This window comes from Cyprinus carpio, chromosome A8, assembly GCF_018340385.1.
Source record: "Cyprinus carpio isolate SPL01 chromosome A8, ASM1834038v1, whole genome shotgun sequence".
In the NCBI taxonomy this organism is placed as follows: Eukaryota; Metazoa; Chordata; class Actinopteri; order Cypriniformes; family Cyprinidae; genus Cyprinus; species Cyprinus carpio.
Window position 1 is genome coordinate 6291373 of NC_056579.1, and position 13012 is coordinate 6304384.

Genomic DNA, 13012 nt, shown 5'->3' on the forward strand with positions numbered 1-13012 from the left:
ATCTGTCTGTTCGTCTATCTTTTATCTATCCATCCATCCATCCATGCATCCTATTTATCTGTCTATCCATCTATCCATCTGTCCGTCCGTCCATTTGTCCATCCTATCTACTTGTCTGTCTATCTATCCATCTGTCCGTACGTCCTTTTATCCATCCTATCTTCCTGTCTATCCATCCGTCCACCCATCTAACCTATCTACTGTACCTAAAAATATTTTTATAAAGTAAAAAGGACCCTGAAGCTCTTATTCTTGAGAGACTGAAGGCTGGTGATGGCTTTTTAGGCTCTAAATAAGCTGTCCTGGGGATGGCCTCGGAATGAAGTGCATCAACTGTAGGGTTTAAATCTGTGTACGGGAGAAAGCCCACGATTCCAGCCATGATCCGAATAGCTCCACATTGATCTTACGGAGAAGTAATCAATCTCTCCTCTCTATTCAAAGCGTACAGCAGAGGTCGGCAGACTATTTAAAGACAGACCAGACTCAATGCTTAACATCACACACAAATATACAAGCCACGATAAGGTTAACTTGTGAAGTTATTAAAGATTTCAACCACAAAATCAACTTTTTTTTCCAGGGCGGAGTGTGATGCCATTTTATACATTTGGCAGATGCTTTTATTCAAAGCTACAGTATTTACACAGTGCACTCAAGCTATCGATTTTCAGTATGTATGTTCCCTGGGAATCGAACCCTTGACCTTGATGTTGTTTTTGTCTACCAGTTGAGCTATAGGAATATTTTTGTAAGAATGGTCTTGCATGTATTCTTACAATGTGGAAAACCTCTCATTAAACAGTCAAAAGCAGAAAGTAATAATTGCATGTAATAATTTTTCGCAATGTCATTTTATTTTAAAAGCAATGTACTATACCCACCATGAAGGAGCGAACTACAACATCAGGCATCTGGGGGAGCTGGTAATGCAGGAGGGCTGTGGTTGCATGATCAGTGACCTGAGAGAAAAACAAATACCACTGAGAAACACAACAGAATGTGTACAGTGACTACATTAAAATATGACTGCCCACATTTACAAAAGCAAAACAAAATATGAGGAACCAGTTAACAAAATTGCCATAAAGACATAAATATATTTTACAGACAGTAAGACATTCATGGTCTGTAATTGGAGAACTAAACTATAACTTATGCTTGATTAGCATTCTAATAGAAATAATAAAATAAAAAAAAAAAAAAAAGGTACGAAAGTGTAGGATATGATTACGATTAGATTTTCTTCCAATATTTTGAGCATTGTGAACAAGTGATCTGCTCTGACTGCTACACTATTTCTTGGCTAAAGGAAAACACAATTATTTTTTTTTTTTAAATAGTAATTTTCCAAGACAACTACAAGATTTTCCAGGACATTTTACATTTCCTCTCATTTCCATGTGTTTTACAGGACTGGGAAATTAGTCATACATTTTCCAGGTTTTCCAGGACGCGTGGGAACCCTGTTATATATGCATAATTGATCAAATCTAAAAATATTCTTTATTTTCTTTAAGCAAAATATATGTATTTTATATTTCTTTGCATACCCGAGCACACATTTGAAGAAATCCTAATTAAAATCCATTTTCAGATCAATCCACCTACCTTTAGATTAACTCCTAAGTCCAATTTTGCAGAAGAACAACCATAACCTTATTACTTTCCCTAAAATCCCATCTTCCATCACTAACGCAATTATAGAAAGGGACTGAAAAGCGAACCACTTCAATCTCCCGTCATCGTTTCATTAGACTGCCAATGTTGACCAAAGTCCTTATGGGAAATTTTCTGGTTAATACCTCTCAATATTGATGCACCATGGGAAACTCAAATGGTTACTACTGAAGTATAAAAAGAAAAGTGATGCTTTTTTACAAACACAAAAAACATCTGTGGGAAAACTATTGGACTGCGGGGAAGAGTAAAGAACGATTAATTAAGCAAGCATGGAAAACGGGAATACAGAAGTGACAGCTGGGAGGGGAAGATGAGAAGCGGCCCGTCCCTCTAGTTTGAGGCAGCCTGAGTTCAAGTTAGCGTTCGCAGCCAGAGAAATAAAGAAATAAACAGGTCTGTGCTTTGATCAGCCCGTGCAGATGCGTGAAGCTCAGTTACAATGCGAGCGGTTTCTCGCAACCTCTCGCTTTAAGTTCCAGGCAGCTCGTCATGCACGTTCTCTCTCCTTTGAAAGGAAAGCAAGTTTTTCTCCCTCTCTCTCTCGCTCTTTGAAAGGTGCATCCGCATTAGCAAGACTACGTAGTTTTATCTGCCCCAGAGCAGACTGCTCTTCAATTCCAGCCTAATGAGATTCAGGGAGGGTGGAGAGAAGGCAACTAGAGCCCAGATGTTTAGGGGGCTGTCAAATGAGGGCAAAGTGGCTCGGAGTGAAATGAAATAAAAATAAATAAAAAAAACACACCCAGGGACAAATGATGTCTGAGGGATGAAAGGCAAGGATTGGCAGTGGAGAGGTGACAAGAAATTCTACCGTCATAGAGAAAAGAGCTCTCATTAGGATTTCACGAAAACATGATTTGAATTTATTTATTTATTTATTTATCACACGGCTCAAGGTCAGTCTGACAGACAACAATAGGATTATTTAATTACTGTTACGAAATTTCGAAAAATACGAAACTTATGATATGGGTAATAAGAAAGACATGCTCTATTGATTAAACTGAGTTTTGTACTACCAGTGCTGCAGAAAGGCCAGTATTGTGACTTTTAAAAATTTCAGTATAAACTTGGTAAGGACGTACTAATAGCCTACATTTGACAAAAATCTAAATTATTAGTTAACAAGTTACTGAAATACTTCTCTTAAAGCTGACCACTGGATAGGAGGTTGGGAAACACATCGGTGCTCACACTGTCAAAAGTCATTAGAGATGCACCAATCCTGATTTTTCATGGCCAATTCAGTTTTTTTCTTTCTTTTTTACAAGCAAATTGGCTGATTCTGATACTTCTGATTTGATAATATTTATTATTTTTTTTTAAGGCAATCACTGCATTTTAATCACAATCCAAACAAAGATGCTGCATACATGAGCAGTTTCTAATTTCAATGAGATTAAATTAGATGTATTTTCAAAATCTGAAGCAAAAACAGTATGGTCTGACTTTAGCTTTGTAAAATTATGCTACGTAAAACTTCTCGGCACAAAACAAAAACAGCAGACGTTTGTTGTGATGCCTTTGCTGGTTTACTCACCTTTTGAAACGCCTGATAGTTGGACTTTGACCAGATGTCAAGCTAAAAAAAAAAAAAAAAAAAAAAAAGAGGACAGAAAAGTAAACATCATGCAATGAATGCAGATACTTATTCTCTGGTCACAAATTGATTGAAAATAACATGGTACCCAAATTTGACCCTTAGTGTGCCCAACCCTTCTTAAACACTTACGGCTACATTCCAAGAATCCATTTAACCTCTTAGTGAATGTCTTTCATCCGTGTAGACCTGGATGCTCCTGCACTCCCTACACTCCACTTTTCACATTCAAGAGTTGTTTAGCTCCATAAAGGATGGGAGAAAAAAACATGATAAAACGTACCAATGGTAGAGGTACTCTGTGTGACAAGCATGTTTGTTTTGCCACACATTTGCACATGCAGCATGTGTAAAATAATAAAATAAAAAGTTTGTGTTTTAGATTCTCATAGTGAATACTTTTTAAAATTAAATAAAATGAATATAAACAATTAAAGACTAAGAAAAAACATGCTATTTGGGCAGAATTCTTCAGGATGATTTCTGCCTGTTTGTGTAAGAGATTGATTTCTGCTCAACCCAAGGTTTAATTTTAAACAGGCAGTGTGCATTTTTACCATCCAGAAAGAGCTCATCTCATTTTAAAACTTAAAACATCTTAAATCTATAATGAATTGGAATTAATTAATTTTTGTTTTTGATGCATACTGTATCAACTGATCGTGTGATCAGTCAGTGAGTGGTTTTAAAAGTGTTTTAGAACGCGTTGAGCTCCATGGATTCTTACTTAAGAAAATGTCTTTGTATTTTCATCAATTATAAAAAAAAAAAAAAAAAAACTCACTGTGCAACATGTTCCATATTACTTGGTATTGCCACATGTGAGAAGTTGGAGTGTATGGGTGGTCTACCTTTTGTTTGGTTACATTTGCTCCTGTACTTTTATTTGAATTTTCTGCAACCCAAGGTTGTTACTGCACTTTTTTCCTACAGTCTAAATTCTATTATTACCCCATTACACCTTAGACGGGGCATTGTAAAAGAGTCCAAAGATTCAAATCTCAGAGGATGCCCCATTTATTATGTCTAGAATTTAGAATTTAAATATTTAATTTAGAATATTAAACCTTATCTACAATTAATGACTCCAGGGTGTCCAGAAGCCAAAGTAACAAAAGTCTAGGAAAACAAAAACTTCCAAACCATAATATTCCATCAATTAATATAAAACAAAAGCCAAACGGGCAAAAAACAAACAAAGCTCGATTAAATGAAATAAAGTCCATCCACGAATAAAGTCGTGAAAAACCACAGAGCTCAAGACTTCTACTTCTACACTTCATTTTGACAGTTTAAAGGTCAGTTCAGACAAGCCCTGCGTCTAACGTCAGGACTGTTGTTTGGGGGCGAAAAACCCCATCACTAATCAACCCGTTGAGCGAAGGTCATCAGAAGAGTTTTCAAAGACGACAACAAATCAAAATGTTCTCTGATTCTAATATCAAACAGGCCCGGTGTCAGCATTTATCAGAGAAATCAGACTCCATCTCCCCTCTGTCCTCAAACCCACCTCCACACACTGCTGCCCTTTGAAGTAAAAAGAATGCCGGATCACAAATTACCCAAGAGATGTCTGAGATAGTCTTTGAAGCCCTACTTTGATAGCATAGTTTCCCTTCTCCTACCTCTTCCTCTGTTTTTCTGTATGTGCTTGGAGGTTCAGGCGGGCTCTTGCATGTGGTTTTGGTAAGCTACGTGGCATCATTTGAATTGTAAGGACCAGAGAGAGGGTTTAAAGAAAGAAGCCTGTCGATATTCTGCCCTGAATCGACACCTCGCACAGTCCCAAAAAGACCTCTGAGGTTGATTCAAGGCCAGGAATTTTCTGCAGCATTTCACACAGATAAATGTAAAATAATAAAAAAAGTAAAAAAAAAAAAAAAAAAAAAAAACATATACTGCATCAACTTTAATATTGAGATGGAACTGAAAAGAATGAAAAGTTCAGGCAGAATTTTTCAATATGCGTTTCTGGCTGTTTGTGTCCTCTGGTTGATTTCTGCTCAACCCAATGTTTAATTTTAAATAAGCAGTACATATTTTTAACATCCAGAAAGAGATCATCTCATTTTAAAGCTCCATAATTTTAAATCTATAATGAACTGGAATTAATTACTGTTTGTTAACTTGTTTTTGAGAGGCTGAGTTTTCTACTGAAGATGAGCAGATATTTAAATTCGATCTTGTTTCTGTTCTCTGCGGTGTTTATTTATAGCAGACAAAAGATAATGGTTGAATATACACAGTGGTGGATAAAGTACTTGAAAGCACATGGAATCTGCATCTGAAGTGGCATTTAGATTCATTTACACCGTTTAATGAAACTTAGATGCATTTAACCAAAATAATGTTTGATTTAAACATAAAACCTTGAATATTGATATTAGATTTAAAACATGAAAATATACTTGAAATATGAAATTAAACCCATCAGTAGGTGGAAGCAAGTCACTGTTAATGAGGGAGTCATTGAGATTCGTTTAAAAGGTTGATTAATTGAAGAATTAAACATTTGACTGCTTTAAAGAGTGAGTCACTGGATCATTTGTTCAAAAAACTGATTCATTCAATACAGAAACACTGTCCTGTGTGGAGCATAACAGTGCTGTTTGGAACTATTTTTATTGGCAAAATACAGCAAAAACAGGCATCTAAAATGTAAGCAACTTAATACTAACTTTATTAAACTTTGTTGTCATGCTGATATCTGGAGAAAATACAACACTGTTAATGTGATATAGATTTACTATATTAAATTATATACCATAAATATAAAAGACATTCAGGGGCATTTTTACATATCTTGAATCTTATGGGCAGTCTAAAGTTGACAGAAATATTAAAACTGAAGTAAAGTACAGATTCTCCCCCAAAAATACTGAAGTACTGTAACAAAGTATTATTACTTTGTTACATTACACCACTGAATATACATCTTTAGCCACAAATTGGATATAATATTTTACTTATTGAAAGTAAAAGTGATGATGTATATTGAAAATAAATAAAAAATAGTAATACATAATATTAGCTATAATCTCTTTCTTGACTCATTACTTAAATAATCGTAACTTTGGGTAATAATTAAAAAATATAAAATTTTTCACAATAAATATTTAAAATGGTTTATGATTATTAAAACACCAAAAATTTAATAATATTTTTGAAAAGAATATACATATTTCAAGACATAAAATGTTGCAAAAATAAATCGTAAATGCATGGTAAAAAGTTTTAATATGATCTTCATAAACAAAAATAAAATGTTGATTTGTTTTTCAATAAAAATTAACCCAAAGGTGCCTGTAGAAAATATTTATTCAACCACAATATCTTTAATTAATTACATTTAACTTGTTTTTGAAAGGTTGAGTTTCTTTCCTAAAGATATTATAGGTATTCAAGGGCAGGCTTTAAAATGGTTTAGATCCTACCTGTCCGATCACTACCACTTTGTTTATTTATATGGGGAGTCATCTCATTTATCACCAGTAAAATATGGAGTGCCACAAGGATCTGTCCTAGGTCCTCTGCTATTTTCAATATACATGTTGCCCCTTGGTAATATTATTAGAAAATACGGGATTAGTTTCCACTGTTATGCTGATGATACTCAACTATGTATCTCAACGAGACCGGATGAAACTTCTAAATTATCTAAGCTAACAGATTGTGTTAAAAATGTAAAAGATTGGATGACCAATAATTATCTCCTATTACATTCGGATAAGAAAACCAATACACAGAATCTCGTAGATTACAATTTGCAATTAGACGGATGAACTGTTACTTCCTCTACAGTAAAAAATCTGGGTGTTACATTAGACAGCAACTTGTCTTTTGAAAATCATATTTCCCATGTTACAAAAACAGCATTCTTCCATCTTAGAAACGTTGCCAAGCTACGAAACATGTTACCTGTTTCTGATGCAGAAAAGCTAGTTCATGCATTCATGACCTCTAGACTGGACTATTGTAATAGACTGCTAGGTGGTTGTCCTGCATCCTCAATAAACAAGCTACAGGTAGTCCAAAATGCAGCGGCTAGAGTCCTTACCAGGTCAAGAAAATATGATCATATTACCCCAATTCTACAGTCTCTGTACTGACTACCTATTAAGTTCTGTATAAGTTACAAAATATTATTACTTACCTATAGGGCCCTTAATGGTTTAACTCCTGTGTACCTTACTAGTCTTCTACCACGCTTCAATCAATCACGCTCCCTAAGGTCACAAAACTCTGGACTTTTGGTAGTTCCTAGGATAGCAAAGTCCACTAAAGGAGGTAGAGCATTTTCGCATTTGGCTCCCAAACTCTGGAATAGCTTCCCTGATCATGTTCGGGGATCAAAAACACTCTCTCTGTTCAAAACTAGATTAAAAACAAATCTCTTTGGCTAAGCATTCAAATAATGCATAATCTTGTACTGCAGTTATATCTGATCAAATGTGCATTATTACTCTTTAGCTTGGGTTAAACAAATTAATTTTACTTGGTTGGAACGGCAGCTATGCTAATTATGTCTCTATTTGTTTCTCTGTTTTGCTTTACACAAGCTTCAGTCTGAATCCAGAACACCTGAGAAGAGATGATGCCAACCCCTCAAAGGACCTCAGATGATGCCAACCCTGAAACAACATACAGAACTACAAAATTTTGCTATACGTTTGATTGCATCATATAATAATTGCTGTTAATAGTGTTCATCGTCTGTTTGATTATGTCTTTAATTGATTTTTCCGTACATTTCTGCCATATGTACATAAACTGACAGTCACCACTGATAAGCTACTACTAAATATTGTAGAAACTTAATTTTCTGTAAAGTTGCTTTGCAACGATTTGTATCATAAAAAGCACTATACAAATAAACTTGAACTGAATTGAATTAAAGATGAGCATATATTTATATGCAAACCCCTCCATTAATTAATCAGTAATATGTATCATTAGTATAAAATATCAGCTTTGATTTATTTTTGACTCATTACTTAATCATTACCAACAAAACTTTATCAGAAAATAATTTGTATTTATTATTTTTACATTTATCATTAATGTTTATTTTCAATTGCTATAATTAAAACAAAATAACCATAATACGTCAGATAAAACACTAATTGACAACAATTTGACACACTATACTCTTCTGTTTGTAATGTTACGGAAAAAAACTTTATTTTTACAAAAACAGTCAGAATACAGTGTAAACTGGAAAGCATACAGTTCACAGCATGCAGGTACTTCATTCCAAACATTTCCCTCATCTTCATTCAGCAATTAACTAATCTGTTTTTTACCGCCATAATGAGAGCAATACTGATTTCATGGTGCGCACATTGCTGTGACTGTCAGTTTGAGCTTTTTCATGAAGCTGCGGAGGTTAATATGCAATTGCTCACCACACACGTTCGGATGCAGAGGCCCAGCGGCACACAGCACAAAGCACCGGCCTGGCAAGCGGTTCAGAAGATTCACAATCACTGCCATAATTAACTGTGATCAAGCATCTCCGCAGCTTTGATGGCCACCTCATATTAGTGTCACCAAAGAGTGTTCAAACGGTGCAGCTTTCACAGAGCTGTACAGATCACTTCAGAATGAATGAGAGGACGCTGCTCAACCTGATACAGGGGACGTGAGGATAGAGGGTATCGCATACGTACATGCTTTTCATGTTCAAGAGAGAGCCAAACACATCATGTGAATTATTGAACAGCTGCGCTGAGACTTTTATCAATAGCTAAAATTTTATCAATAGGGATTTCACATCCTTACCTAAGCCAGAAGTACTCAAGCTAATTTTTAAGGTTGAACTTGAAGAAAAAATAAATAAAATGGCCGAAGATGAGTTTTAAACTAGACTTGAACATGTAATGAAATGAAATGTTTTACCTTTCCGTCCTCCGAGTATATATTCTCATGATAACCTCTGACAATCGTGCGGTCAATAAAAAGGCTCCTCATGACCACAATGGCTTTCAAAACCTTCCCCAGGGTGACCTGGAAAGAAAAAAGACAACAGAAGATAGGTTGAGTGGATGAAACGGATGGTATTTGAGCATTTCTTCAACTATGGCCACTTTTTGCCCTCTTGCATTCACACACACATAAAAAAGAAGCCTTCCTTAAAATAACATTTTTGTGACTTTCTTCTAATTTTCTGAAGCATTTTTCTTAAATTATTAATTTTGTTGTGTTGTGTCTGATAATATTCTGTGGTGGAAATGACATTTTAAATAAAATTACCACCTCATTTCTCTTGCTTAGGAAAGTGCATAGCTAGATTTTATGTAAATTAATACACACAATTAAATAATATTTTCACATTTTCGCATTATTTGACAAAATTACAGATTACGAATTTAAAATAAAATAAGATTTTAAGAAATATAAAATAAAATAAGAAAAATATATATACATATACATATACATACATATATATATATATATATATATATATATATATATATATATATATATATATATATATATATATATATAAATATTAAATATTTAAATATTTAACAAACGTATGTGTGTGTGTATATATATATATATATATATATATATATATATATATACACACACACACACGTTTGATAAATATTTAAATTACATTTTACAGTAAATACTTTATTTTTATACTTTGTTATTGATATAAATGCTAAAAATGCAGTAGCATTTTTATGATGATTTAAATATTTTAAGATTGAAAATATGCATAAAATATGCAAAAATCTATGCATAAAATACACAAACTTTGCAAAAATAAATGATAGTCATGGTAAAAAGTTTTAATATGACCTTTAAAAACAAAATGTAAAAAAGTTTGTTTAATTTAATAAAAATTTACATTTGGGACACAAAAGTGCCCGTAATTAATATTTATTCAACCAAAATATTGTTATTTTACAGTTGAATTGCGAATCAAAAACAGCTGGTTTGACCAATTTTTCTCAATTACTAAAACATACAGCGCAAAACTCATTTCTTCCGAGAATTACGTTTTTCCATGCCAAAGAAAGTTCACACTTCAGCCTGAAACCATCTGCTGTCAGGAAGGGTTCCGCTTGAGTCTTTTGGCTTAAAATGGGTTTAATCTGAGGCAGAGGAGGAAATCCCAGCACAATATTCTTAAATCCTCACATTCACTTCGGTTTCACGCTACACACACGAAAGATACAGTACAACATGGACAGGAAGAGGGGTGAGGATCTCTAAACCAACCCCTCGATATTTGCCAAAGCTGTTCAAACATCAACACCGTCCCGTGAACAAAACAGCAATGGGTTTCGGCTGAGCCCCACTTGCTGAATAATTTATGTATCAGGCACAGTAAGGGATGCTGGGTAAGCTTGGGCCAGGTCTGAATGCTGGCAGGTTGGTGACGGTCCTTTTTGTGGTCCCTCTGAGGTTTTCAGAAGCCGCTAGATTTGACCCCACCACTGACTGTGAAGGGGAACACGCTCAGGTGGTCTTAAAAAAAGATGGACAACAGCGACCAGCATGATAAAGGTCAGCTAAAATAACACCCGAGTGACACAGTTGGACATAAAAAGAAAGTCATCAGAATCAGAAGAAACCAATATTTTGATATTATTTTATTTCAGTTAGATGCCGAGTGTTTAAAGTTATTCATCAAATATTAATATTTTATATTACGTCAGCTTTATTTCAACTAACAATTTTTTTTTAATAGTTTTGGTTATAATAACAGTTTAAAACATAGTGGCAAGTCAACATCATATTATGATGGTATGGTAATACTATGGTACTATGAAGTATACTATGGCATTTCATTTTCTACTACATATTCATTTATTGTTTCTAAGCAAAACACTTTATTCTACACTTCAGAGCATTTGAGGGGAAAATGTCTTGAGATAAATACAAAGACATGTACAGTTAGCATGGTACAAGCTGAATTAGTGCAAATAATTGAGGTGATACTATGATAGTTCTTTGGCCTATTCTGTTAGTTTTGAACTAAAGATATAGAGAAAATAAAAGCACTCAGATTTTTTTTTTTTTTTTTTTTTTTAGATAAAGAAAGAGTAAAATACTGGGAATACAGAAAAAAAATTCTTGCTCGACTAAAGAAAGGAAGACATAAAGGTTTGGAATAACATGAGCAAGTGAAATAATTTTTAGTAAAATATCCCTTTAAGACCACCAAGGTTCCTTCATTTACCCAACATCAAGCAAACAAGAGTCTACAGATATCTAGCATATGATACACTGACAAGTTCACACACACAAAACCTTCAAAACTCAACAGTGGGGTAAAAAGAAACTCTGCAGACATGATCAATCATGTCAAGATCCAGCAGAAATACCCATTCAGACCCGTTCATACTCACAACACATGTTTTTCTCACTTTAAGGTTTGCTTATTAAATTCATGTCTGTCAGAGAAGCTGAACGCCTGGCCTCTGCCCGGAGCCGCTTGGCGCTGGGAGCCGACACCAGCACTCACAGCCTGAATCCATTACCCCTGACAGCCTTTAAAGTCATAGTTCTCCCAAATGTAAATTGAAATATTAGTTTTCTTGCTAGAAAGGCAACTTTGATGCCCAAAGATGAAAGCAGTTATTTTTGTTCACCTATAACGGCTGCCTTATAAATGTGTATTTAGGCAAGAAAGCTAGTATTTAAAGAAAAACAAGCATACAGTATATATCCTATATTAAGTATATTTACTGTGCAACCACACTAAAACAGCAAATCAAAAAAAATAAAAAAATAAAAATAATAATAATAATAATAAAAATAAATAAAATAAAAAATAGCATTTGGAAACATTATAATTCTTTTAGAGTTACTAAAATAAAATTTAAATAATATAATATAAGATCTAGAAAAAAGTTTTAGCTAATTATAAATATTTTCAGGAAAAAAAAAAAACATGATGGTCCCTGAGATGGTTCATGAGAGTCCTGCTGAGTTCTGCAGCAATAAAACCTCTGATCACCAGCCGGTGGAGGCACAGAACTTCACACTCATTTTTTTCCCCCCACATGCCAAGTATGTTTTTCTTTTTGTCTTGTTTCACCACAAAAATGATTTCTAAAAGAAACAGATTTATAGAGGCTCTGAACAAAAGACACCACACATTCAAAAACAACATATGCAGCTATTGTTTTCATTTTACACCGCTTATTATTTGGGACCCTGGACCACAAAACCAGTCTCAAGTGTCAATTTTTTGAAATTGAGATTTATAAATATATAAATATAATATATATATATAGAAAATCGCCTTTAAAGTTGTCCAAATGAATTCTTAGTAATGCACATTACTAATCAAAAATTACGTTTTCATATATTTACGGTAGGAAATTTACAAAATCTTCATGGAACATGATCTTTACTTAATATCCTAATGATTTTTGGCATTAAAAAAAAATTGATAATTTTGACCCATAAAATGTTTTTTTGCTAAAAATATACCCCAGTGACATAAGACTGGTTTTGTGGTCCAGGGTCACATTTAATATACGATTCTATACATTTTCTGTGAATCAGATCATGTCAGATAATATCAAACAAATGCTGAGGACAAAGAAACCTTTACACAAAAGTACATGTCTCTGCTTACTGGATTTTTGTATCTGTTAAATTCAGATTTTTTTTTTTGCGCCCAACTTAAAATTGTAATTTATAATAAAACTATTTTGTTTTGCACAGAGAAGCACAGCTGATCTCCATCGCTCTCCCCAAAAA

At 33.9% G+C, this 13012-nt stretch overlaps 1 protein-coding gene across 1 annotated transcript in view; it reads right to left on the reverse strand.

Annotated features, from left to right (window-relative positions):
- LOC109095337 (mediator of RNA polymerase II transcription subunit 27) overlaps positions 1-13012 on the reverse strand; it is a 50820-nt gene that overhangs the window by 2226 nt on the left and 35582 nt on the right. Inside the window, exons 5-7 of the mRNA XM_042761802.1 lie at positions 9182-9289; positions 3224-3265; positions 885-962 (exon numbers count right to left, since the gene is read on the reverse strand). Coding sequence (XP_042617736.1) covers positions 885-962; positions 3224-3265; positions 9182-9289 — 228 coding nt within the window. The remainder of the gene's footprint in view (positions 1-884; positions 963-3223; positions 3266-9181; positions 9290-13012) is intronic.